At 36.9% G+C, this 24,939-nt stretch overlaps 4 protein-coding genes and 1 non-coding gene across 6 annotated transcripts; all 5 read left to right on the forward strand.

Moving 5' to 3' along the window:
- The first annotated feature begins 1,866 nt into the window (after positions 1–1,866).
- TRNAI-AAU lies at positions 1,867–1,940 on the forward strand. The gene has a single exon. It is a non-coding gene; the product is annotated as a tRNA-Ile (tRNA).
- Positions 1,941–2,326: 386 nt separating this feature from the next.
- LOC101313705 (oxygen-evolving enhancer protein 1, chloroplastic-like) lies at positions 2,327–4,026 on the forward strand. Its single transcript, XM_004300527.1, has 2 exons — positions 2,327–2,632; positions 3,085–4,026. Exons 1-2 carry the CDS (start codon positions 2,393–2,395, stop codon positions 3,838–3,840), a joined length of 996 nt encoding a protein of 331 aa, XP_004300575.1. The 5' UTR covers positions 2,327–2,392; the 3' UTR covers positions 3,841–4,026.
- Positions 4,027–5,629: 1,603 nt separating this feature from the next.
- Positions 5,630–7,663, forward strand: LOC101313990 (CASP-like protein At3g50810-like). 2 transcript variants are annotated; one of them, XM_004300528.1, is made up of 3 exons: positions 5,630–5,907; positions 6,945–7,077; positions 7,173–7,663. In XM_004300528.1, the coding sequence occupies exons 1-3, from the start codon at positions 5,777–5,779 to the stop codon at positions 7,365–7,367; spliced, it is 459 nt and encodes a 152-aa protein (XP_004300576.1). In that variant the 5' UTR covers positions 5,630–5,776; the 3' UTR covers positions 7,368–7,663. The 2 variants fall into 2 exon arrangements, with proteins under 2 accessions (XP_004300576.1, XP_004300577.1); XM_004300529.1 differs by having other exon boundaries at positions 7,195–7,663.
- Positions 7,664–8,841: 1,178 nt separating this feature from the next.
- Positions 8,842–10,809, forward strand: LOC101306642 (pentatricopeptide repeat-containing protein At2g22410, mitochondrial-like). Its single transcript, XM_004301826.1, has one exon. The coding sequence runs from the start codon at positions 8,842–8,844 to the stop codon at positions 10,807–10,809; it is 1,968 nt and encodes a 655-aa protein (XP_004301874.1).
- Positions 10,810–16,835: 6,026 nt separating this feature from the next.
- On the forward strand, positions 16,836–17,612 carry LOC101314471. The gene has a single exon (XM_004300530.1). The coding sequence runs from the start codon at positions 16,913–16,915 to the stop codon at positions 17,360–17,362; it is 450 nt and encodes a 149-aa protein (XP_004300578.1). The 5' UTR covers positions 16,836–16,912; the 3' UTR covers positions 17,363–17,612.
- Positions 17,613–24,939: the final 7,327 nt, after the last annotated feature.

The raw sequence follows: 24,939 nt of genomic DNA on the forward strand, positions 1-24,939 counted from the left end.
ACCTCCCTCTCACGACTAGGGTTTTCTCCATCTTTCTCTCTTGAAGAACAGTTTTTAAATAAAAGTTGTTGTTATTAACACACCCGTTTTCTCTATTCACACACTATTTCAAATGTTTTATTTATTAAATAGGGTGTGTGAATAGAGAAAAATAGTGTGTTAATAACACCACCTTAAAATGATTGAAAATTCATTTTTGAAGTCCACAAATTTACTTTCTTCCCCTTGTTTCGTCTTCATAAACTAGCCCACAATTACAAATCCAAAGTTTAAGCCCACGATTGGTTTCTGGCGACCCTGGCATATCCGTAATAGTGGGGACGCCGAAAACCCAAAACCCTAACCCTAATGAGCCCAGTCGAGGCCTATAAAACCTAAACACACGAAACGGAGAAGAATCGGAAGCGAAGTCGCTCTGGGTATCAACTCTCTGTTTTGTTCTGCCGCTTGTTGTGTTTTGCTACTTTCTTCATAGTTATGGGTCTAATCGTTTTGAGGTTTTTGATTGATTGCTCTGTTTTTTTTCTCAAAGTATCTAGCTTTTTCTCTCCAAATCTTATGGTGGTTTATGTTGCTCAAATTTGATGAACTGGGTGTTCTGCTTTTTCTCTGTGATGATCAAAACGATGACGAGTCCGATCCATTCATTCATTAAATCGTGACGACAATCGAGGCATTTGTCTGAGAGGAATCTTTTTATCTCTCATAGTTTGAATCTTTGTTTTTGTTTTGTGATTGATTTTTGGTCTGAATATTGAAGTGGGTGTTGGGTTTTCTCTGTGATGATGAAAACAGATGACGAGTCCGATCCATTCATATATAAAAATCATGAGGACGAAACGAGGCATTTGTCTGAGAGATTGATTAATACCCCCTTCCTAATTTTTGTTTGTTTGTTTTAATTTCATGATTTTGTGGATCAAGTTAAGATTGAAGAGCAGGCATGGTGATGATTGTTTTATAGTCTGATGTTTTCTGATGAACATTAACCTCCTACTCATGCTGAATGACTGCTCTTTAGAAATTGTATTTCGTTTAATTTTTGTTCATTGTGTTTCTCAATTTGAGAGAGAGATAGATGATGTAGCGATGATGAAAAAAGTAATAACACTATAATACATTGAGGGTTCACCGATGATTTGTTTCAAGCACTTTTGAGCTCACCTCTGTTCTCTCTCACTTTTGAGGCTTTTGTCTTATCAGTTCTGTTTGGATCCTGAGTTGCCTGGTTCCTCAAAGTATTCAATCTAGTTTGTTTTAAATGTAACATTGAGCAAGAAATTGAGCCCTTGTCATCTGTATTGAAAGTGCAGTCCCAAGTTCTTCAACTTGTCAGAAGTATTGGGTTTCTTCTGTAATCTCAGAAATAAACGCTGAGATTGAACTAAAACGGATGGCATGTGGACTAGGAAATCTATAAACTCTGATTAAACTAAAACAGATGGTATGTCTACTCGACTAGAGGTCGAGTAACTTGCTCTTGTTATGATAAAATTGAATGTGAAGTTGCTTGTGATATGATCATATGAAACATAATGGCCTAAAACAATGAATAATAGAACAATTGGGCTACAAGTGACATACATTGATGTTACGAATTTCCTGGCGATGAGAATAAGTCAATAAACCAGTTGAGACCAACTGATCAAAAGTTCAATACGTTTTGTAAGAAAAAGAAAAAATAAAGTTATTTCCTTGTAATTTGACTGACAAAATCCTTAACCAGATGAACAGAACAAAACCACTTGAACTCCAGAAAGGCTTGGGGGTTTAAGATGCTCCAGTTCTCCAGCTATTGGCTTATACTGGGCATAGTCCCATTTTTTTAATGTAACAAATACGTAAAATACAAGAGAATATCATCAAGGCCTATTAGCTCAGCTGGTTAGAGCGTCGTGCTAATAACGCGAAGGTCACAGGTTCGAGACCTGTATGGGCCAATTTTTTGTTTTTCGTATATGGTCCTCCTTATTGTTTTCTCTTTCTATATTCTAGTGTATGGTTACAGGTTCGAAGCACGTTTCCTTTTGATTTTGATGATTTATAAGTAGTTATTTGTCTTATTTCTGAATATCAAGTTACACTTGCTCTGCTTGATGTCAAATGCTGAACTCATGTAGTGATATTCAACCCATATATATGTGGAGTAGGAAGCAGAAGAAATGAGCCTGCTCATCTCTGACCACCAGTATCTTTATCCCAAATATGAAACTTGCCACTTGGCACACAAGGTTTACCTCCATTCCACCAATCACAGCCCACCTTATCCTATCCTTTATCCCCCAAAGCCATCAAATAATTGTCACCACCATAATCCATATCAAACCCCCAACTCAGATAATATACACTGATAGATCACCATAGAGAAGTGAAACACAAGTGAACCAAAACCATGGCAGCCTCAATGCAAGCAGCTGCTACACTTATGCAACCCACCAAGTTGGGTGTGCCATCTAGGACCAGCCTGCAGTTGAGGTCCTCTAATGTTTCTAAGGCTTTTGGTTTGGAACCAGCTGCCTCTTCTAGGCTCACTTGCTCTTTGCAGACTGATCTTAAGGAGTTTGCTCACAAGTGTGTGGATGCCACCAAGATCGCTGGCTTTGCTCTTGCCACTTCCGCCCTCGTCGTCTCGGTATGTCTAGCTAGTTTATGCTGCTCAATCTTACTACTTTGTGCATGTATTTGCATGTTGTGATTAGTTATGAGTATCTTGGATCAGTTGATGAACGCTGCAAGTTCTTCACATATATTATATACGATTATTATCCTTAGGTTCATGACAACTATTGAAGCATATGATAGTACTTATTACTCGGATATCTGACATGTTATGTTACGGACCCTAGTGTCAATTTAGACCGTATATATGAGCATAATCGTTTGATGAGTACTCTTTTTTATTGAGAATCTACCGAATAACTTGTAAATGCTCCAAATTAAGTATTCGAATGGCATTTTCGAGCTAGAATCCTTGTGATCTTAGTTCAATTCCAAGTCTGATGAAATCTGTTGGTACTTAGTGGTGACTTCAACTAATGGTGTTAACATGGAGTTACATTAATGTTGGGGATGACTGTTGTGTAGGGAGCAGGAGCAGAAGGAGCCCCAAAGAGGCTGACCTTCGACGAAATCCAGAGCAAGACATACATGGAAGTGAAGGGAACCGGAACTGCCAACCAATGCCCCACCATTGAAGGTGGCTCCGAAGCCTTTGCCTTCAAGCCAGGCAAGTACGTAGCCAAGAAGTTCTGCCTAGAGCCAACTTCCTTCACCGTCAAGGCAGAGAGTGTGAGCAAGAACGCCCCACCAGAGTTCCAAAACACCAAGCTCATGACTCGTCTAACCTACACCCTTGATGAGATCGAGGGCCCTTTTGAGGTCTCCCCCGATGGAACTGTCAAGTTCGAGGAGAAAGATGGGATTGATTACGCTGCTGTAACAGTCCAGCTCCCCGGAGGTGAGCGTGTGCCTTTCTTGTTCACCATCAAGCAACTTGTGGCGTCTGGAAAGCCAGACAACTTCACAGGAGAGTTCTTGGTACCCTCATACAGAGGCTCCTCTTTCTTGGACCCAAAGGGCAGAGGTGGCTCCACCGGTTATGACAATGCCGTTGCGCTTCCGGCTGGAGGAAGAGGAGATGAGGAGGAACTTGCAAAGGAGAACACCAAGAATACTGCTTCATCAAAAGGGAAGATCACATTGAGTGTGACCAAGACCAAGCCGGAGACCGGCGAGTTGATTGGAGTGTTTGAGAGTATTCAGCCTTCTGATACTGATTTGGGTGCCAAGGTTCCAAAGGATGTCAAAATCCAAGGGGTCTGGTATGCTCAGCTTGATTAGAATTATTCACCCTGTGTATGAATTAATGTATTTACTTTTCATTCTGAGGTTTCAGATTTTGCTATAAATCAAAAGGGTGTTGCTGAACTTCTCTTGTAACCCAAGTTGGAAAGCACTGAGATCATTATCTTGTTGTATATTATCAGGTCTATTATTATGATCCAAACGCCTAATTCGATTCTTCCAAAGCTAATCTGCTTCATCACAGTGTTTGCTTGTAATTCAGCACCAAAAAGTCTACAACTAAAAGCTTTTGAACAATTTTCTTTTGCACTAGTACTAAACTATCAAAATGGTTCCAACAACAAAAGGTTTGATATGCATGGATTTAGGTTGAGATCTATTTGAAAAACCAGGACCAATGAGGTTCATCCATTCATGATCTATCTTACTTTCACTGTAGACTAGTTGCTTTGTCGTATCATTTTGTGAGTGAGCCACACAAATTCGATATTTGGAATGAGTACCATTTGAATGTGATCCATACAGATTTAGTCTCTTTAGCTATTTGTCAAGACACTAAGCTTATGAAAGGGCTATGAAAATACCGTATGCTTTTGTCTGGTAACAGTTTGAAAGATACTATTCATATTAATCTCATCTCTATCAGCTACAAGCCTAGAAATGAAAGTGCAATTAGGAAAGCCTGCCAGGTTAATATATTGGTAAGGCCTTGGACCTTGAAACCCAAGAACTTATTGAAATGCAAAGCACCAAACAATGTTTGTGCAAGTCTTAGTCCAAATTTAAAAACATAAGCATGTTTTTCATTTGAATTTTATAATATAACATCAAGAAGAATGATTTGATTTGCGAAACATTGAGAAAGATTTGAGTTGATAAAAACTTGTGATCAAAGCTTTTGAAAACAATGCTCTATTCTTGATTTGGTAACCAGGCAAATCTCGTAACCAACTCTTCGTTTCGAATATAAAGGTATAGAGTACCAAGTGCAAACAATACGTACCGATAAATAGCATGTTTGACCTTTATGTTGGTTCGAACTTAGGTTAATTTGACGAATTACGTGTTTTCATTGAAAAAACTATGATGGAGTAGTTCGTCATTATCACGTTTTCAGCTAAAAAAGTACTGTATTAATCTTCATTTTGTACATGACATGTTCAATTTGCTACATGATTTTCACCTTCATGGTAAGTAATTTCACAAAGAAATATTAAGGATTCACTAGAGAAATTAATCACATCTTCGTCCTCTTTAGACCACGTAAATGATCTATTTAAAATGACATAGATGCAAACCTACACATCTAAATTAGTGTGAGATAGGGACAACCCTACATGCCTGTCTTATAAGTTATACCTTCATTATTGTAGTCTAAAATATAATACTACCAAGTTCTTCTTCTCATGCATTGTATAATCTAAAGGTCACTTCATGCTGATTAGTGATTAATTATTGTTCCCTCCCCAAATTCCCAATTCCATTATTGACTCCATCACAATAGGTTTCAAAGGGATTGATTACCAAAGTTCATATAGAAAAAGAAAAAGGGTCCCCTTCAAATTCAGTTAAAAAACATGTTTCAGTGGTTTAGCACGGTGCGTTAAAATTCTTGGCATTTGTTAATACCTTGCCGGAGAAGAACACAACCATTATTGACCTCAGGAAGAAGAAGATGCCAAAGCCAAAGCCAAGCGCCCAAGCCTGCTTACCCCCCACGTCCCTTTCACCTTTTTTTCTTTCTTTCTTTCCATTTCTATTTTCTCCTCCCAAAAATTCCTCTTATATTTTACACGCATCACCATAACGATTCTTACCATTTTTAGTGGAAACCTCACTTTCCCAAACTCCCACATCCCCCCATTTATTTCCGTTCATCATTTCACAATCAAACTCCTTTCTGGTGGTGTCATGTGTCCAAGACCAACAACTGATTCTGCATCGCCATGAGAAAAGTCTGCATGCAACAACCATGGACGAACTGCCGGGCTCGTTGGGCACCAGTGCCAGCTTGGCTCTGCGTTTCGGCCAGACCATATTCTCCACCGCTTCTCTTCTCTTTATGTGCCTGGACGTCGAGTTCTACAGCTACACAGCTTTCTGGTAAGTTTCAGACTCTATCTCCCAGTTTGGTTCTTATTAGTTGAATTCAGTCCAACCCTTAAATGATTCTATCTTGTTCTTCAATACCCTTGTCTTTGTTTTCCGAAATTTGGTTGGGATTTAAAGATTGGTTTTGGTTCATTGTTTCTGAATTCTGATTCTTGGGGATTAAAGATTGAGTATTGATCACTTTGTGTAATTGATCATTTGGAGATTGAACTGGATTAGTTTAAGAGATATCTACAGCAGAAGATTAGAATTCAATCATTGATATATTAGTTTAGTGATGGGAAAATTTTGGTACTTGACTTTTTGTGCAGCTGGTATACATAAGACTCTGTTGCTACCGACAATTGGAAGCCAAATATCTGAGGCTTTTTTGTTTCAAAAGTAAAATTATTGTATCTTATGCTTGGCAGTATGCACATTCCTAAGTCATAATGTCCTGTGCTTGATATATCCTAATTACTGTACATTCTCTATATCATTCTGCTAACAGCTAAGCTTTGGGGATTGAATTGTTTCTGTAGCTATACTAAATTTGGTATTCTAAATTGTAACCTGAGCTTTGTCCCAAAGGAAAAGAATTAGCAATCTCTAAATTTGGTATTCTAAATTCATGTCGTTTCAACTGTTCATAGTTGACTTCCATTTTGCATGTTTTGGATAAGGGTATGTCATAAAATTCTGATGTCATTGATCCACTATTTGAGAATTTTGTTCCTAATATCTTACTAATGATATGTATTGGTGTTGGTTCTGGAACCTGTTATATATTGCCATCTTTTGAAAGAATCTTCCAGGCAAGGATTAGCAGTTTTAGGTTAAGAAAGCTGGACACAATGTTTCTTTTTTACCTTTGGCTAGTATGTAAATTCATTTGCAGCATCTTTGATGAAGGATTGAACTTGATTCTTCTGAATTTTTAGACATCATTATCTTAGATACATGTAAGTGTGTAACTGTTATTTTCGAGTATGTTACAAAGTATGAACTGATCAACTTAGTGACTTCCAGTGTTCATGTTGGTTTTACAGTTATTTGGTGACAGTAATGGGCTTGGTAGTTCCATGGGGCATGACTTTAGTGATAGTGGATGCCTACTTTGTTTTTGTTAGATGCTTACCTCGTCAGCCAAGAATAATTATAATCCTCATTGCAGGAGACTTGGTATGGCTTCTTATTTACACATTGCATGAACAACTTCAGAATTTTCTTTGCCCAACTTGTTTAAAATGTACTCTATCTATGCTCAATTTTTACAGGCTTTATCTTATCTCTCGCTAGCTGCAGCCTGCTCAACGGCTAGTACTACAATGCTCCTCCATGATGCTGATCGATCCTACTGCCCCGCAAAGTTGTGCACTAGATATCAGTTGTCCGCAGCAATGGCTTTCCTTTCTTGGTTTCTCTCTATGGGTTCTTGTCTGTTCAATCTTTGGCTTCTTCCTTCTTTATAGCGCTGGCTGATGAGTCCTATCCAGCAAATGAACTCTGCAAAAGATTATAGAAAAAGTCCTATCATATACTGCGATTTTTGTTACAAATCGGAAGCAGTAACATTCGCTGGGTTTCTCTATTGAAAAATTGTACCTTATTAAACAGGAAAAAGGAGGAAAATTCTCTCTTTTTTCTAGTAACTTGTAAATATATACCAGTAAACCTGAAGTCCTGGGTAAAAAGCATGACGTAAATGGTGAGCATGGTTTACCAAATTGAGGTTTATTTTAAGGTTGTTCATTATGTTATGAATGTCAACTATTGTGTTCATATGTTAGAGCATATGAAGTTGACATGTTTCTAGTATTTTTCTAGGATTAATTACAAAACATCACCCGAACTATGATGTTATTTTCATTTTCATAGCTAACTATCAAAAACTTACATTTTCATACCTGAAATTTCATTCCGTTTGCATTTTGATACCCTGACAACTAATACCGTTAAATTTTGAGAGTATTTTCGTCATTTCAATAAATATATCATTTTTTACATTTACTTTAACAAAATAATTTATTTTTTGAGGTTATCAAATACAAATAAAACAATTTACTTTAGCAAAAACATTCAAAAAAAAAACTCTAAAATTAAATATTTATTTTTGCAACAATAGTTTTTTTTTTTGAGAGGATTTTTGCAACAATAATAATAAAAGTTAGTAGAACTCTTGTATGTATATATATTTTTGGAGTTACATATTAAGCAAAACAAAATAAATTTAATTAAAATAAATTATATCGAGAAAATATAGAATATCAATGAAAATTTTATCATATTTTATATAAATATGGTATATTTAACCAAAAATAAATTAAACATGTTTATATAAAATTTGATACAATTTCCACTATCTACTTTTATCACTATTGTTACAAAAATAAATATTTAATTTTGGAGTTTTTTTTTATAATATTTTTGCTAAAGTAAATTGTTTTATTTGTATTTGATAACCTCAAAAAATAAAATTATTTTGTTAAAGTAAATGTAAAAAAATGATATATTTATTGAAATAACAAAAATACCCTCAAAATTTAACGGTATTAGTGGTCAGAGTATCAAAATGCTAACAAAATGAAACATCGGGTATGAAAATACAAGTTTTTGATAGTTATGTATGAAAATGAAAATAACATCATAGTTCAAGTTGTGTTTTATAACTAATCCATTTTTCTATTACGGGTAACATTCTATCTTCATATCAAACAATAATATATCTCATCAGTCAGTCTTAAAAGAAATATAACAATCTCTCGTTCATATCCAATGTTTTTATTCCTCAAATCAGTTTGATGTATATATCCGAATTAACAATTTAACAATATAACATCTCTCGACAACGATTTAAAAAGAAAGAAAAAAAATAGTTTGAGCAAAATTCAAAAACTGTTGTACGCATATATACACCATCTTTCAAAACCCAAAACCCCAACCGCCATGTACTTCCCCCTCAAGCATCCAACCGTTATTTCCCGCCTCTTTCCCTCTCACTCTTTCCACACCCACAATTTCAAGACCCCAATTCACCAAACCCTTCACCACCTCCTAGAGCAATGCTCCTCCATGACCCACCTCAAACAGCTCCACGCCCAAATCATCCTCCACCGCCTCACCTCCGAAAACCTCACCGTCGGAAAGCTCATCTCCTTCTGCTCCGTCTCCGCCGCCGGAGACCTCCGTTACGCTCAGCTCGTGTTCGACCAAGTCCACGAACCCAACAAATATATGTACAATAGTCTCATTAGAGGTTACTCAAATAGCAATGACACATTCAAAGCTATGTCATTGTATTACCATATGATAAATTCCGGGCTTTCGCCTAACGAGTTTACGCTGCCCTTTGTTCTTAAGGTTTGCGCAGCGAAAACGGCGTATTGGGAAGGCGTGGCGGTTCAATGCCAGGCTGTTAAGCTCGGAATTGGGTGTCAAGTTTGTGTGCAAAATGGGCTGATCAATGTGTATAGTGTTTGTGGGTTGGTGCATTGTGCTCGGAATGTGTTTGATGAAATGTCTGAGAGGAGTTTGGTGTCGTGGAATTCGATGATCGGTGGGTATTCCGGAGTTGGTTGTTGGAAGGAAGCTTTCGGGTTGTTTAGGGAGATGAGAGGTTTCGGCGTTGAGCCTGATAAGTATACATTGGTTAACTTGCTTTCGGTTTGTTCACAGAGTTGTGATTTGGATTTGGGGAGATATTTGCATCATTTTGTGGTGGTTAGTGGGATGGTGGTAGATCATATTTTGAGAAATGCTTTGCTTGATATGTATGGGAAGTGTGGGCATTTGGCTTCAGCTGAGATGGTTTTCAATCAAATGGGTTGCAAAAATGTGGTTTCTTGGACGTCGATGGTTAGGGCGTATGCTAAACATGGGTGCATTGATGTTGCGGGGAAGTTTTTCGATCAGATGCCGCTGAAAAATGTTGTTTCTTGGAATTCGCTGATTTCTTGTTATGTTCGAGAAGGCCAGTGCAGGGAAGCTCTGGATCTCTTCCAGAAAATGCTCGATTCTGGCGTGGCGCCTGATGAGGCTACCCTGGTTTTCATTCTCTCAGCCTGTAGTCAAGTAGGTGATTTGGTCATTGGAAAGGAAGCCCATGATCACATAAGCAAGAGCAATATAGCACTCACTGTAACTCTTTATAACTCCCTTATAGACATGTATGCAAAATGTGGTGCTGTTCGAACTGCCATGGATATCTTTACTCAGATACCAGAAAAGAATTTAGTATCATGGAACATTATTATCAGCGCCCTTGCGTTGCACGGTTATGGATCAGAAGCAATTAGGATATTCGAGCAGATGCAAGAAGGTGGAATCTGGCCGGATGAGATCACCTTCATTGGATTGCTTTCTGCTTGTAGTCACAGTGGTCTTCTTGACTTGGGGAGATTTTTCTTTGAAAGAATGAAGTCTGTTTACAGAATTTCTCCTGAAATTGAGCACTATGCTTGCTTGGTTGATCTGCTGGGAAGACGTGGGTGCTTAGAAGAAGCAATTACGCTGATGAGAGGAATGCCAATGAAGCCTGATATTGTTGTTTGGGGTGCTATGCTTGGTGCTTGTCGCATCCACGGCAATGTAGATTTAGCCAAGCTAATTTTGAAACAGCTGTTGGAGTTGGAGCTACATGGTTCTGGGCTTTACGTGCTTCTTGCAAACATATTTGGAGAAGCTCACAGATGGGAAGATGTCAAGAATATCAGGAAACTAATAAAAGACGGTGGAGTCATAAAGAATAGAGCTGTGAGCTCCATTGAAATTGATGGTTGTGTTTATGAGTTTATGGTTGATGACAATAGACATGCACTTTCAAGCAGTATATACTCCATACTCGATCAATTGACTGATCATTTGAAGTCTCTTAGGTACAATCCTACTGCATTGTTTGATATAGAGGAACTGTAGTGCTGCTGTATCAGTAAGGTAAACCCTGAAAATTGTTTACATCTTAAACTTTTTCATGTAACAGATTACAACTTACAAGCAGGCAATTATTTTCATGTGTATACCAAAACCATGGAGGAACAACACATACATTTCTGAAAAAGTAACTAAGCTTTCAGAATTCGAGTTGAAAAATTCATTCGTTAGCTGATCTGTTATAACATGTTAGAACACTGCATTACAGACTATATAACAGCTCTCAAAAGTTCCAAAAGTTATCAGATGCATACAGTAAATGTTCCAAGCAAGCTGCGACTGTAAAATATGAAACTGAAAGTTTCACAGAACCCTACCCCAGGTGTGAGTTAGATATATGACATGATCATCAAGCACTTGGCAGTTGCTTAAAAAGTAGATCTTTCTTCTATGAGCTGTTTTTTCCTTCCAAGAGTGTTCATCTATACAGAACAGAGCTTGAGCAACAGAACACAAACATATTAGAGAAGAATCATTAAATCTGTAAAGATGCAGCAAGAACCTTATAGCCTTACAGGTGATAACTTGTTTCCAATATGATCTGTTGAAATACCATTTTAGATAAAGAGTGCTTTGAAATTTTCTATGAGCAAATACCATGTATTCATTTTGTTCTTGCCTATCACTTTCTGGTTCTGGACAATAGTAACATATATTCATTTCCAGGCGTTCTGAGCTTCACATCAAAGTGCAGCTAGGAAATGTAATATATAAAGATCGAATGGAACTTCTAAAACTTTCATACATCATGTTCAACCCGATCCAAACTTCCAAAGTACACTAGTTGAGTAACTCCCTCGTCCTTTCTCTTCTATTTGTTGTATATAGAATTGTCTAGAGAAACTTTTGGATCATTGGGAATTTACTATTCGAATGCTTTTGCTGCAGACTAAAAACCGAAACAAAATCCATTTAGGTACAATCCTACACAAGCATTATATGCCAGCATTAACTACGAGTTATCTTTGACAGCAAATACCTGCCTCTTTGCACCAGAAAAACAAGAAGGATAAGGCACACCCTATATATCCCCCATTCTGTCATGTTTTTTTTATTGGTATCAATTGCATTATTGAGACCAAGGAGGAGACAAAAATTCTTTGTATGTGTCAAAAATATGGGCATTATGCAGAACCAATTTGACCATGGAAGAGTCTTCCTAAATCTGAGGGGACTAAGAGGTAGGGCCTTGACAACCTTGCATAGATAGATAAAGTAGTGCACTGGAGGAAGACGAAGTTTCAAGGTAATGGCACTGCCCAGCTACATTCATCAAACATCTAAATTCATAATAAGATTCAAAGGGATACCTTGTCTGTCCTCTAAAAGTTTTATTCAAATCTAACAACTATGGTTTTAGTCTTAGATCGGATTCTCTTCCAGGGTTTTGTCTAGCTTAATAATCTCATATATAATTGAGTAGATTTGCCTTTTTCCGGTTGGTGGGGTTCATGGTTTGAGTTGCCAACATGTGTGTGATTCATTCTCAATTCATTTAGCAAAGAAGAAGAAAGTCCTACCCAGAAATCAAAGAAATTAATATCATATCAGTACCCATTCATGCATCAAATTTTTCATAAATGCTAGTCCTGGATATTACATAACCAAAAATCTTCCATTAAGTTCTTTGTTCTTTGGAGAAAGATGTATAACCTTCACTATGTAACTAAGCCTAGTCCAAGAGAAGACAAAGCCCATGCCAATAGAAGGGAGCTAGCCTCTGGCTGGTACTAGTGTGAAAAGAACATAAAAACTCATTCTAAAACAATTGCTGCAAATGAGAAATAATCTTTGAAAATCTACAGAGGAAGGCGGCCATTGGTGGTAGACATTTCTGTCAAAAACACCATGATTGCTGCACCTACATGCATGAGTAGTGTCTTTTAGATTTTGGTGGGCAATGGGGGAGAGACGAAGAAGCTTCAAGGAAAGAAGTATAGGGAAAAATGGTCGATATGGGACATGTCAATAATTAAAAAGTTCCTTCATATATAATTTAACAAAGCAGGATTAGTTTACAAATCTTTCTGACAAAGCATGGAGTTTAGAATCTAGATATATTAAATAAAACTTAAGCATAATATACAAGGAGGGCAAGTAGGAGTAGCTTTCTCTTGTTCTATAATCAAGAACATAACGAAGCGATTAAGAAACCAGCATCACATTCCACGAACTCCGTTGCCTGTGTAGAACTGTCGGGAGTTTAAGCCTTTGGAGACATTTTCTGCAGAATTATTCATTTCAATTCTTTTTTATAGTTGCATGATCCATAATTGGTGATTCCTCCCTCTACTCTTACTCTGTCTCTGTGTCTATCTGTCTCTCTCTTTGTAATATGTGACAATTTAATTGAGGATAACATGCATGGCAAAAATGGACAAAAAATTCAACTGGGGTTTTGCTTTAGTATATGATCAAGTTGAGCTAATCCTGTTGTGTTGTTGGTGTATGTGGGATTACAGTGACAACGAATCGTGTGTCATTATGATAAGAAACTCAATCCCGATCTCCCTTCTCTTCCCTGAACAACCCTTCTTATCTGAATTCTGCAGCGTCCTGTGAAAATATAACTTGTTTATATATCCGAGTATATAAACAATTTGCCAAGCTAGGTTCTGTTGTTACCAACTCTTTAATTCTGTTGTAAATAACATCTTTTCTTATAGTAAATGACTCGATTTGTTTTAACTGAGGTTAAATTAACCTGATTTACTTATGAACGATGTACTCGATATCATAGTTTTGGTGTTCTGTGATATTTTCAATTGAGATGGAGGTATGGATTTCATCAAACGATGATAACATGTATAACACGTCAAACCATATATTTCGTAGTATATGAGTGTTAGATCGATAACATTGCATGAGAGACACATAAGCTCGAAGTTTAAGACAGAGAAGACAAAGAAACGATTTTAAAATGCTCAAGAACAAAGTACTGGGAGAGCAGGACAAGAGGACATGCATCCCTCCTCTTATCAGTATATAGATATACACATACTAACTGCACTTCGTATTTTTCTGTAAATGCAAAACAGAAGGAGGGAAGCTAGTTTATGATGGCGTTGGAGTAGCGTAAGGGCAATTTGGCAAGGCATTGTAGAAAAGGGCGGCCGAGTTTGGAAGGAAGCTCGATGTCAGCTTATTCATAGTGTTTAAAATAAGCAAGCAGCGCCGGGATACATGGAGCATGCAGATAGCAGCAGACTCAGGGCTCACACCAGCAGACTCTCAGCTCTCTCTCTCTCTCTCTCTCTCTCTCTCTCTCTCTCTCTCTGATTGAAGGGTTTGAGTGCTTATTAGTCTTCTGGCTGCCTCATCGATCTTCTTCTTGTTGCTCATTCCACGTGCCACTCATCATGCATTGCAGCGAAGCACCATGTACTCCCCACACCATGCCACGTTTTCCCTAGTTTCCCATTCGTTTTCAGTCATTCTTCTTGGCCCTTTCTGGAGTTTGAATCTTGCTGGATTCATCTACCCTCGATTTTTTGCATAATAAACATGCATGCCAGTTATGGCTATAATTCACTGATCTATCTAGAATTGTAGATCTCGTACGCGTGTTAAAATGTTTTCCGACCCTCTAGTAATGATCACCTGCTTAGTTTGTCCATGGATCAGTGGTGTCTCACTCACCTACTCCATGTGAAACATGGTGTTGCTGAATTGGTATATAGGCAATGTGAGCAATTAAAATGTGACCATTATTACCAAAATTTATTCACTGCGATCGACATCCAATTTCACCCTTCTATAATGGGAGAGGAAACTATTACTTCTTTGTAAAATTTTGTTATTGTTATGATCAGTTAACTTCTCCTTCCGGTTTTACTATCAAGTGCTAGAGCTCAAATCAGTTTAATTTTGATTCTAATTACACTTTCTTAATGACTTAATGTGATTAACTAATGATTATTGTACGTGGTTGTCATTGGTAGCTTTGAGAGGTTATGTGCCAATGTGCCATAGTTTAACTCCATCTCACGAGAACAAAGGAGTGTCTAAATTATCTCTTCACAGCCAACTTGTTAAAATTCATGCTTCAATATGTGCAGGTAAAATTTTTAAGGAGAAGTCCTTTTTGTCTTTCGGAATATATAGGAATAACAATGATGGTTTGTTTGTCTTGTGTTATTAGTGGAATCCACAAGTTACGAAAAGTATAGGAAAGGTAGGAATCTTGGAAGAGAGAAAAGGGAAGAATACTACTAGCATAGCATCGATCAGCTCCATTATGTGAAAGATCTAAAAGTTCCTTCAAGGCAAAGGAATAGGTTCAACATTCTTAAGGAATGAATTCTATGGGTACCCAAAACCAACATAATAGGGGATGTTTTGCAAATCCAAGTGAAGAGGTGGTTTTGTTTCACATTTAGCATCACTCCATTTCTATTTTTTTTTTTTTAATATTTCATATTAACATTCTAGTTTCTTCGAAACGGATGTAAGAAAATTCTTCAAAAGGATGTAAGAAATTGTACCTATGTATACTATATATTCAAAATTGATAAAAGGCAGACAATCATCAACACAAACAGAGTTTGTACATCGAATCAAGTTTCACAAGGTCACGTTTCTCTCTTGTTTGCAAACCCTACACTATAAGTCGCTTTTATTTTATGATACCTCCTCTTGTATTTGTCTTCGAAGAAATTGTCGTCTATTTTCCTTTTTCCTTTGTAAATCAAAAAACTTATGTAAAGAAAAGGTTTCAACTTCACAAGTATCATATGATTGATCACACATAAATGTCTTAGACTCTTGACTCTAAATTGGTCAAAATTTTCACCTTCAACACGGAATTACCACCCAACCTCTCAACATTTTTGAAGGATTCAAATTCCCCATTGATGTTCAAAACAAAATATTTTTGTGAGGACTCTAGGCCAAGCCAAAGGCTTATATATGCACACATTTATTGGTACACCATCACTTGATCACATCACGCTTAGGTGGTGAAAATCTTTCTTCCATTTTTGGGATACAAGTTTTCCCTTTGTACATCACTTTTGACATCACTACACTTGCATAAAAGTAACAACACCATACCCACTTCTTCTACTTCCCAACAGATCACTAATTGTCCTTCTCACTATGTGAAAGAGTGAGGTGCACTTCTACTTCCCAACACAACAGATCACTTATTGTCCTTCTCACTATGCATGCACCTCACCTCACTAGTCTTAGTCTTGAGGGGCAACAACTTTCAACCCAAGTAGTAGTAGTGGGCATTGGCATCGTCTAAAAGATGTATCACCATCCCATTGGATCCGTGACGACCTGTTTACCTTGACATTTTCTTCTCGTCAAAATTACCTATACCTACTCAAAATAATAGACCCTCAAAACTTGTCTATTTTCGTAACATCAAGATTTCTACCACAAGTCTTCCTCAGTTGTGCTTAAGATAAGTCGCCTCTAATCTCCGGTCATCTTTGCAACGCTGTTTTTATCCAAAATTTAACAATCACACTTACGTGTATTTACTTAATACGCAACGAACACATCCACTACTTTTAAATTTAAACTTACTTGAATTTAACTTTACAGCTTGCCTTGTTCTTGATCCGGATAAAATTCAAGACTCACAGTCAGAAAAAGAACCAACAAATATCTCATTGTCCTCTCAATCACAAAAAGCACCTAACAAATATCCCACTTCCTCTCAATCAAAATCAGTACCCAACAAATATCTCACCACCATTTACCAAATTACCACCACGTACAATTTACCTTGCAATATCACCATTTCCCCTCCTCCACAGTAAAAAGTATTTAGTCCCTCCCCTCGCAATATCACCACTATTCAGGGCCAAATACGGGAAACACACTCTTTAAAATAAAAATTATACAACCTGTCACCACCAACCTCCAGCCTGGCCCTGCCCACATTGCTTAGCTAAACGACAAATCGGACGTGGCACCTGGTTCAAATTACGAGCCACCACCACTCTCCTCTCTCTCTATTTATACCCCCTCATATCTCCTCCACACCTCTCCGTGCTCCGATCTCGACCTTCCTCACCTTCTCTCCAAATTCCAACTCCGACCCATTTTCAAGGACACAAATCCGACCCGACCCAAGATGGGAATCTGCAGCTCCACCGGCTCCACCCAAGTGGCCACCGCCAAGCTGATCCTACCGGACGGCAAGCTTCAAGAGTACTCCTACCCCGTCCGGGTTTCCTACGTCCTCCAGAAGCACCCGGCTTGCTTTATATGCAACGCCGACGAGATGGACTTCGACGACGTCATTTCCGCCGTCAACGACGACGACGAGCTCCACCCGGGGCAGCTCTACTTCGCTTTGCCGATGAGCTGGCTCAAGCATCCCTTACAGGCCGAGGAGATGGCCGCATTGGCCGTCAAAGCCAGCTCCGCTCTCATGAAGAGCGGCGGCGAGAAATGCGCCTACAGGAAAAATTCCGTTTCTCCGGTGACTTTTTCCGGCGAGGAGGTCAAGTCTCGCCGGAGCGGCGGCGGAGCTAGGAGGGGGAGTAAGTTCTCCGCAATGTTGAGTGCAATACCGGAGTAGGGAGGGGTAGTTTGGGAGTTTCGTAGGAGAGGGGTTGTGTAAATATGGTGTAATCAAATCTGGGGATGTGATTAGGTAGAGGTTTAGAGGAGTTTCGGTGAATTACCACCGGAGGGTAATTTTTTTTATCTTTTAAGTTGTTGTACCAGGCAACCATTTATGGGGTTGTGTTACAATTTTGGCCCTAGATGGTTTTGAGAAAACAAAAAAATTAATTTGTTCTCTAAATTCAGATCTCCATTTGGACTTTTATCTTTTCTGGGCTAAATTGCTTGATTTAAAACTTCATTAACATTCATTTTCATGAACACTAAATCGCTCTGATACACCAAATGTGGTATGGCGTAATTCAAACAATATGTGCAATGAAATTATCAGATTTTGGTGTCACATGTAAAATTAGCCGGAAGCACTACTTAACAGTCATATCCAACTTAATAAATCAAATTAACGTTACAGTTAGCCTCTGTCAAGCTCACTCAACAAATACATTTTTGGAAAAGTTAATTAATATATAAACCACTTCCGTAATGTTTCACCCTGAAATTTTTTCTTTAATGGTATTAGCAGTTGAAAGCTGTAGAAATCTGACTGCCGTTTTCAAATTCTTAAGGATAATTATGTGCAATTAATGTTTTGATATTGTATATATGTCACAAAAGTGTATGGATATAAAGTAATAAGAGTATGAGATAGAGGAGGTGTGCAATCAATTTGGCAACGGGATTTATATGCAGAGGGTGTTGATAATTAAGCAACGCGTTAATTAGATTGGAAGAAAGGAATTTCTTTACAGCTGTGGAGTAGTACTGCAACTGGGGATGACGAAAGTGAAGCCATTGCCATTAATATTATGACCAAAACGGATGCGTTACCGGATGTGAGTCTCTCCCACTTGGTTAGTACTTTTTCGGATCAATTATGTGAACTTTCGGATTATCTAAACCAACAATGACAAACAATAGATTGAACTTGTCGATATTGTTGTGTGATTAGTCTTATCATATGAGTTGTCTCAGTATATTTTTGATTGCTACATATATGAGATGATCTAAAGATATATTCGATAATTAAACGATAACTAACAAAGTATATTGAGTAGATTCGTAGTTGATCAAACATTTAAGGTGATTATTTGTTAAATTCAACACGAAGAAAACAATTAATGACTTAAATTATGTTCTTGATAATCTCCTTAAGCTACCTGTATGTTGGAACATATCACACTAGCTTGATGTGTTATTTAACTAATCACGTCTGTAAGTCACAAATCGATTGGAAACAAAGTTGCTATTCACATTCTCCATTTGCCGTCGATCATTCACTCACTCGAAAATGACTTGCATAAGAATAATTTTGATCCCAAACCGTTTCCACCGTTACCGATCTTTTCATAGAATATAGGATTCGACGTTGATATGAAACACCGGAAAGCGACGATAATCAACGATAACGAAGTGGGAATTGAAGCATGCTTAATTTAACGCATGTGTTTATACTACCCGGCCTAATGTCAAAACGATACCTGAATAACCAATGAGCATCATCGTGATGATGAGGATATTAAGATCGATGGAGAAAGGACAAGATCCATATGTCCCAGGTCATTTTCGATCTCCTTGGCATCGTTTGCCACATTGTTTTGGATCTTGGCTTTGATATGAAGACGTTGGGGGTTGCTGTGAAGCTAGCAAGCTCAGCTGAGAAGGTAAAATGACAGTGATCGAATCTGGGTGTGTATATATAACGACAGAGGTGGAAACTGAGACGAAGGAAGAAGGCAACGTACGCTTTTGCATGGGATGCTTTCAGACTTCTGTATGAATAATACGAAGGCCTACAGCTGTTGTCATTTCAATCGTATGGAATTTTCTGGATGGATATTATTGATCCGATAAATATGTATGTATGAGAGGTTCAAGGATTTGTGAAAGGACTTCTTGTCCTCCTCTGGTCAGGTTCAAAGAAATTGTGGTAGAAATATACTATATGTTTGTTTTAGGATACTATATGTCTCACCGGAAAAAGCTTCGTACTACTAAGATACAAACGGCATATATGTCTCACTGATCGATCAAGTCATTTCATGCATAGAATATAGGATCAATATAGCCTTCATTCATAATATAGTTGAATTGTTGGAGATAGAGTGAAATCTTTTACTGTTTGAAATAATATCTGTTTTGGCCAGTCAAATGTGTTCAAACGAGTCATATCTGATAGAATAGCATATCATATTGGTACAGAATTGCACATTACTTTAATTTAGTAAGACCAAAACTAGTTGGATGAAAAAATAACATGTCGATCACCATCCAAATGTTCAATTGATCACTGAAAGAGAAAATTAACCTAGAAAGACAATGTACGTAGTAAAATGCAACGTTCGAGAGTCCTAGAGAATTACTGTACAACTCTTCCACTACTGCTAGAGTACTGGTGAGAAATTGAGAATGTCGCTTTGTTTGAACACTAGCTAGATTTGACAAGTTTTGCTACTCGGTAAACAATTTAATCCACATGAATTTTTCGAGTATGTGAAAAACTAATCGTACTATAATGACTTGAAACTTAATTTACAAGTGTGTACAATTAAGTTGTCCCTAACGTTTCATTTGGATCAGTTCGAAAGAGGTTTTGTGTTGTAAGTTCTGTACTTATTTCTTTAATCGGAAAAAACATTACGGTCAAGCATAATTACTAAAATACTAAATAAGATTAACAATGATCTGTACACGTACACATCTTAAGTCTTAACAACAAGGAAACCAGATCGTGGGAATATTTTTGATTGATAAGTTAAATTAACAAGGATAAATGCCAGAGAAAGAATCAAAAAAGTTCACCGGCCTGTAATTAACAATGCAGAAAGGAACTACATCGTTGGTTAATTTACATAGATTTACACAAGTGGGGAAGAGATATAGACCCCCCGAAGGGAACAGTTCAGTTTGAAATTTACATGCATCATCGTGCAGATGAAGCTAAGCTTTGCTAGCTCATTGGAGAGAGACACCAGATCAATCAAACTGGCCAATTTCAACAAACTCCATCGTTATCCACAATATAATCACAATTACTTATTTAGCTAGCTGCTTACTGGTCTAAACCAAACCAAAAGCAAACGAAAAGATTAGGTTAATTAGTAGTGCTGTAGTGGTCCTGGCCTTCTCGTGATTGTTAGTCCTTTATTAAGCTAGCTTGATCATGTAAGGTGACAAAGCTAGTTAAGAGTTGATTATGAATCCCAGATCTGGATAATAATTGAGTTTATTTTGTTTATATATGCTTATGGGATTCAACTGGCTCCTCGATCTTTCCCTCTGCTTGGAATCTTTCTGATTTCTACTAAAAAACGGGAGCATAATAACTAGCTAGCACATTGTACCAGAACACTACTCATGATATTGTGCTTTCGATCTCGATCACTCGGATAAGATGTGGTAAAATAAGTAAAACCCTATCTTCCCATCGATATCCCACTTGATTTCAATCTTGTTTGGAGGAACTCATTACTCTTCCAACAATATTTTTGTTGTTGCAATTGAATGGTTCTAGCAGCCAATTGATGTTGTGAAACCGTGAAACAAATGAGTATACAAAAAGTGAGATCCATTGTATATCAAGTGAGTTATGTTTATCCAGTCACTAACTGGTCAATAGCTGAATTAATTAGTCAATAACTGAACAAGAGATTCACACTCGACCTCTTGATTGTAAATCTAACAGAAGAGAATTATTTTTAACGTTCGGATCTACATATACTATCAACCCTGAATTTGAAATGATGACCCTGAATTTTACCGGCTCAACATTTGTAATGGTGAAAGACACTGGTCTGTCGACATGCACCACGGCCACGCTGATCAATTGCACACCACTACTCATAAGGACATACTCACCATTATAGGTGCAAGATCGATCTTTTCTCTGGATCCGGACTAAACTATGCACAACTTTGCAGAGACATATAGTGATTATTTTGGTCGAAATGATCTCAATCATTTTGAAAATACTAGTTTCTGCAAATCTGCACTATGAACAAGGAACAGAGAATAGTTTGGATTTTAGCAAAGAACGACCAGTGCTGCCTCCACTAAAAGCCTCTTTATGTTTTTGTTTGAGAGTATGAAGATTCCAACCTTGTCACTTTGAGTACAATAATACAAATGCGCAGGGGTCATATATGTCGTATTATATAGTCCTATGTAGCAAGCATGAATATCATGTTCCTCATCACTTAGTTTGCCCTAGCTAATTACCTACTTGTTTTTGGCTTATTGCCTCCGTTTTCGTCTTCAAGCTTCCATCCCCACTCTCTTTTTCCTCCATATCCTGCAAGCATTTCATTTCATGGTCTATTGCTTCGATACTAGAGCCCCTTTGGATCCAGCTTCTGATATTATTTGTATGCTACGTGATGCATTTCTCTCCGTGAGCGTAAAACATTTCTATTCTACCCGGCCACTATCATTTCGCAAAGGGTGTGAAATAGATTATTTTCCATGATACAAACACATCATTGATAGGAGTAGGACTACTAGAGATAAGCAAATCAAGACATGAATAATGCAAGTGAGACTTATTGAACGATACCATATATGGAGTGTGTTTTATTTCAATGATATAAAAAGGGTGCAGCTATTGCCACCCCATCAAATGCTTTCTTCACCCCATATTTCAATTTTAAACTAAATATTCCAATACTAACCCCACAATCAAGAATTTTTGTGAAAATATAATATTAAAATAAAATCTAAACAACATCAATTATCTACATCTTTACATTAGAAAAAAAAACAAAAAACAAATCTCTACATTTTTCAAATCAGATTTGAGAATCACTTCAATCTTCAACATGGTGGTTATACAGTGTGATATATGAGATTGTTAGTTCTTATTTTTATTTTATTTATGGTTTCAAACGTAGTATTTCATATATATATATAATATTCATAATCGTAAAGAAAAAAACTCAAGAAAGAGATCGAGGAGAATATAGGATGTGGTTTGAGAAGAATGGAGGTATGCGTCAATTATATTGATGAAATATTATCATTTTTGTAATTGTAAGTTAAAAGAAAGAAAATAAAAACTAGATTTTCACAAAATTTTAATGGCAGAATTGAAATTTTAAAGGTAAAAAATTAGACGTGGGGTGAACTGAGCATTTAGTGGGGTGGAAATAGCCGCACCCTATAAAAAATGAAAATATCAGTGAAAATAAGTACATACTTTGACGGTGAAAATATCAGCGTATCAATTTTGATTATGCATCACAGTATAAAAAATATGCAAGTAATGTTACATGTCTCGTATTCACTAATTGTATCTTTAATTGTTTTTTCTACGGACGAAAAAACACTGTATTTTGATTAATTTCTCAATTCTTCACAACCTTTTTCATGATCTTCAGTAGTAAGGAAACTATGAATTATCCTTGATTATTTTCCAACGTGAATGGATTCATCTTTGAACTTCTTAGCAAATGAAAAAGTGAGAGATCGAAGGCCCATACTCTAAAGTCGACTAAACTAAGAAGAGAATTGGGGAGGCTGTGCAATATTTAGACAAATGAAAAAGTTAAGAAAAGGGACGAATCAAAAGAGGGGAAAGATCATGTTTTCAGAAAGTTGGAGAAAGCTTAGGGCCAAAAAGTTCAATAAACATGGCCTTGATTCACTTTAGAAGGTTAGGGTTCGTACATTTTGTTATATATTACTAGCTCCTTCTTTCTTTCCTCTTTTTGGTTGAAGAGTGCTCTTTTTTATTAATTAAGTGGAGTCTATTATTTGTGTTCTAAACACGCAATCATTTAGAGGGCCTATAGATATCACAATCAATGATAATTTCATACCAGAATATTGCTGATTGCGTATTATTTGATGCAGTTCATGATGTGACCAGTTTGTAGGGGAAGTCAGTATTACACTATACATGATCATATATTTCCACATCTAACTAATTAGGCCACAGCATAATTAAAACATAAATAGTCGGAAGGAGAGACATAGAAGAAGACCGATCGAGGCTATTTTCTATGTCATTTTGATGTGATAAATAACAAGAATATTATTATCCAAAAAGCACAGTGTTGCAATATCTTGTGCTATTATTAAACAGAAGAAGATGATTGTGGGACGTTAAAGCGACGATTTTGAGAGTATAAAACAGGGAAAACATGAGAAGAGAATATTATAGGAATAGGTGATCCATCATAGCGTAGCACATTGAACGGATATAATCAAAGAACTGCATTCCTACTTCTAAACAGGGACGTATCATCCATCATATACTATACTTTGCAGAAAAGGATATGTGGGAGGGTTTCTGCATTTCCCATTCTATAAAGCTTTGAACGATTTGAACTTTTTAGTGTTTGAAAAGTAAGTAAAGAAATATGGATGAGTTAAAAGCAACTGGGGGATCGATCACTTTCGATTTTGCAGGGAATAAGAAAAGAAGAAAGCTGTATCTTTGACTATGGTGGTCGCCATGAGCTTCTGATTTATTAAGTTTACTTCATTGTATTTTAAACCCTTAAACGATGTTTACAGCTAACTTAGTTCGATGGGTTTCTGAATGACTCACTCACTCTATGGAGTCCATTGTGATAAGAATGGGGGAACCAACTTGAGTGGGAGCGATTCGATCAGATTTCTAAACACAAAAAACTCGTATAACAATTTGTGTGCAAATTGTGCTGCATTTTATAGTTCCTGGCTAGCTAGCTGCATTACCGGTCTAATCATAATTATTGGAAATGAATTAAGATCATTGCCTTGGTTACTTATGTATATGATTCAGAATTTCAGATCTTAATCCATCCATATATATGTTATAATTTTGATGTTTATGTGTAAATAAGAAATGTTTGCTTTTGTGAACTAGCCAGCAGCATATCGTTGCCGGCCTTCAATCAGTTTGCTTTTCAGGTCAAATATTGTTTGCCAGTAAAAATCACATGATAATGAGATTTTGGCCTTTGGTAATTGGGTTGATCACCGCGTATGTTGTTAATAATGTTGGATGGTGTGACAAATCCAAAACTCTAATTTCTATTGACTATGAAGTTATGTAGTTTTCTTATATAGCAAAATTTTGAAGTCTACTAAATGTATTTACTGTTTTATTTTTCGTCTCAAAACCTGCAGTTAGTTTGGTTCGCTTCGTATATGATCGATCGTATTTTATGCGATAATCATCTATTGGATTACTCACATGAAGTCAATACAGTCCGAAGTCAAGCAACATATATATATCAGGACTCTTCCAATGAGGGATCCATTTTTTTGTTTATTTATAAGGATAAGGTATTTAACGAACTTCCCGATCACAAAATCACATCTCTACCATTCAATTTGTAAGACTATATGAGTAGATCACTTCCACAAATTTTCAGAAGATTTGGTGATTGTTAAGACGTCGTCCAAAACTTTGATTTATTTTTAATAAAGTTGAACGGTTTAGGTTTGTCAGAAAATGTTGAATTTATTATTTAATCTTAGCCATTCAAGATCATTAAAAAACAGATTTAATGGTGAGTTACTATCCCTAAAAATAAACAAAAAAAGGGA

This window comes from Fragaria vesca, linkage group LG5 (assembly GCF_000184155.1).
Source record: "Fragaria vesca subsp. vesca linkage group LG5, FraVesHawaii_1.0, whole genome shotgun sequence".
Taxonomy (NCBI): domain Eukaryota; kingdom Viridiplantae; phylum Streptophyta; class Magnoliopsida; order Rosales; family Rosaceae; genus Fragaria; species Fragaria vesca.

Coding starts and splice junctions, on each gene's coding strand:
- LOC101313705 (XM_004300527.1), top strand. CDS start 2,393: ATGGCAGCCTCAATGCAAGCAGCTGCTACACTTATGCAACCCACCAAG. Junction 2,633..3,084: donor CTTCCGCCCTCGTCGTCTCG/GTATGTCTAGCT, acceptor ACTGTTGTGTAG/GGAGCAGGAGCAGAAGGAGC.
- LOC101313990 (XM_004300528.1), top strand. CDS start 5,777: ATGGACGAACTGCCGGGCTCGTTGGGCACCAGTGCCAGCTTGGCTCTG. Junction 5,908..6,944: donor TACAGCTACACAGCTTTCTG/GTAAGTTTCAGA, acceptor TTGGTTTTACAG/TTATTTGGTGACAGTAATGG. Junction 7,078..7,172: donor TCCTCATTGCAGGAGACTTG/GTATGGCTTCTT, acceptor CAATTTTTACAG/GCTTTATCTTATCTCTCGCT.
- LOC101306642 (XM_004301826.1), top strand. CDS start 8,842: ATGTACTTCCCCCTCAAGCATCCAACCGTTATTTCCCGCCTCTTTCCC.
- LOC101314471 (XM_004300530.1), top strand. CDS start 16,913: ATGGGAATCTGCAGCTCCACCGGCTCCACCCAAGTGGCCACCGCCAAG.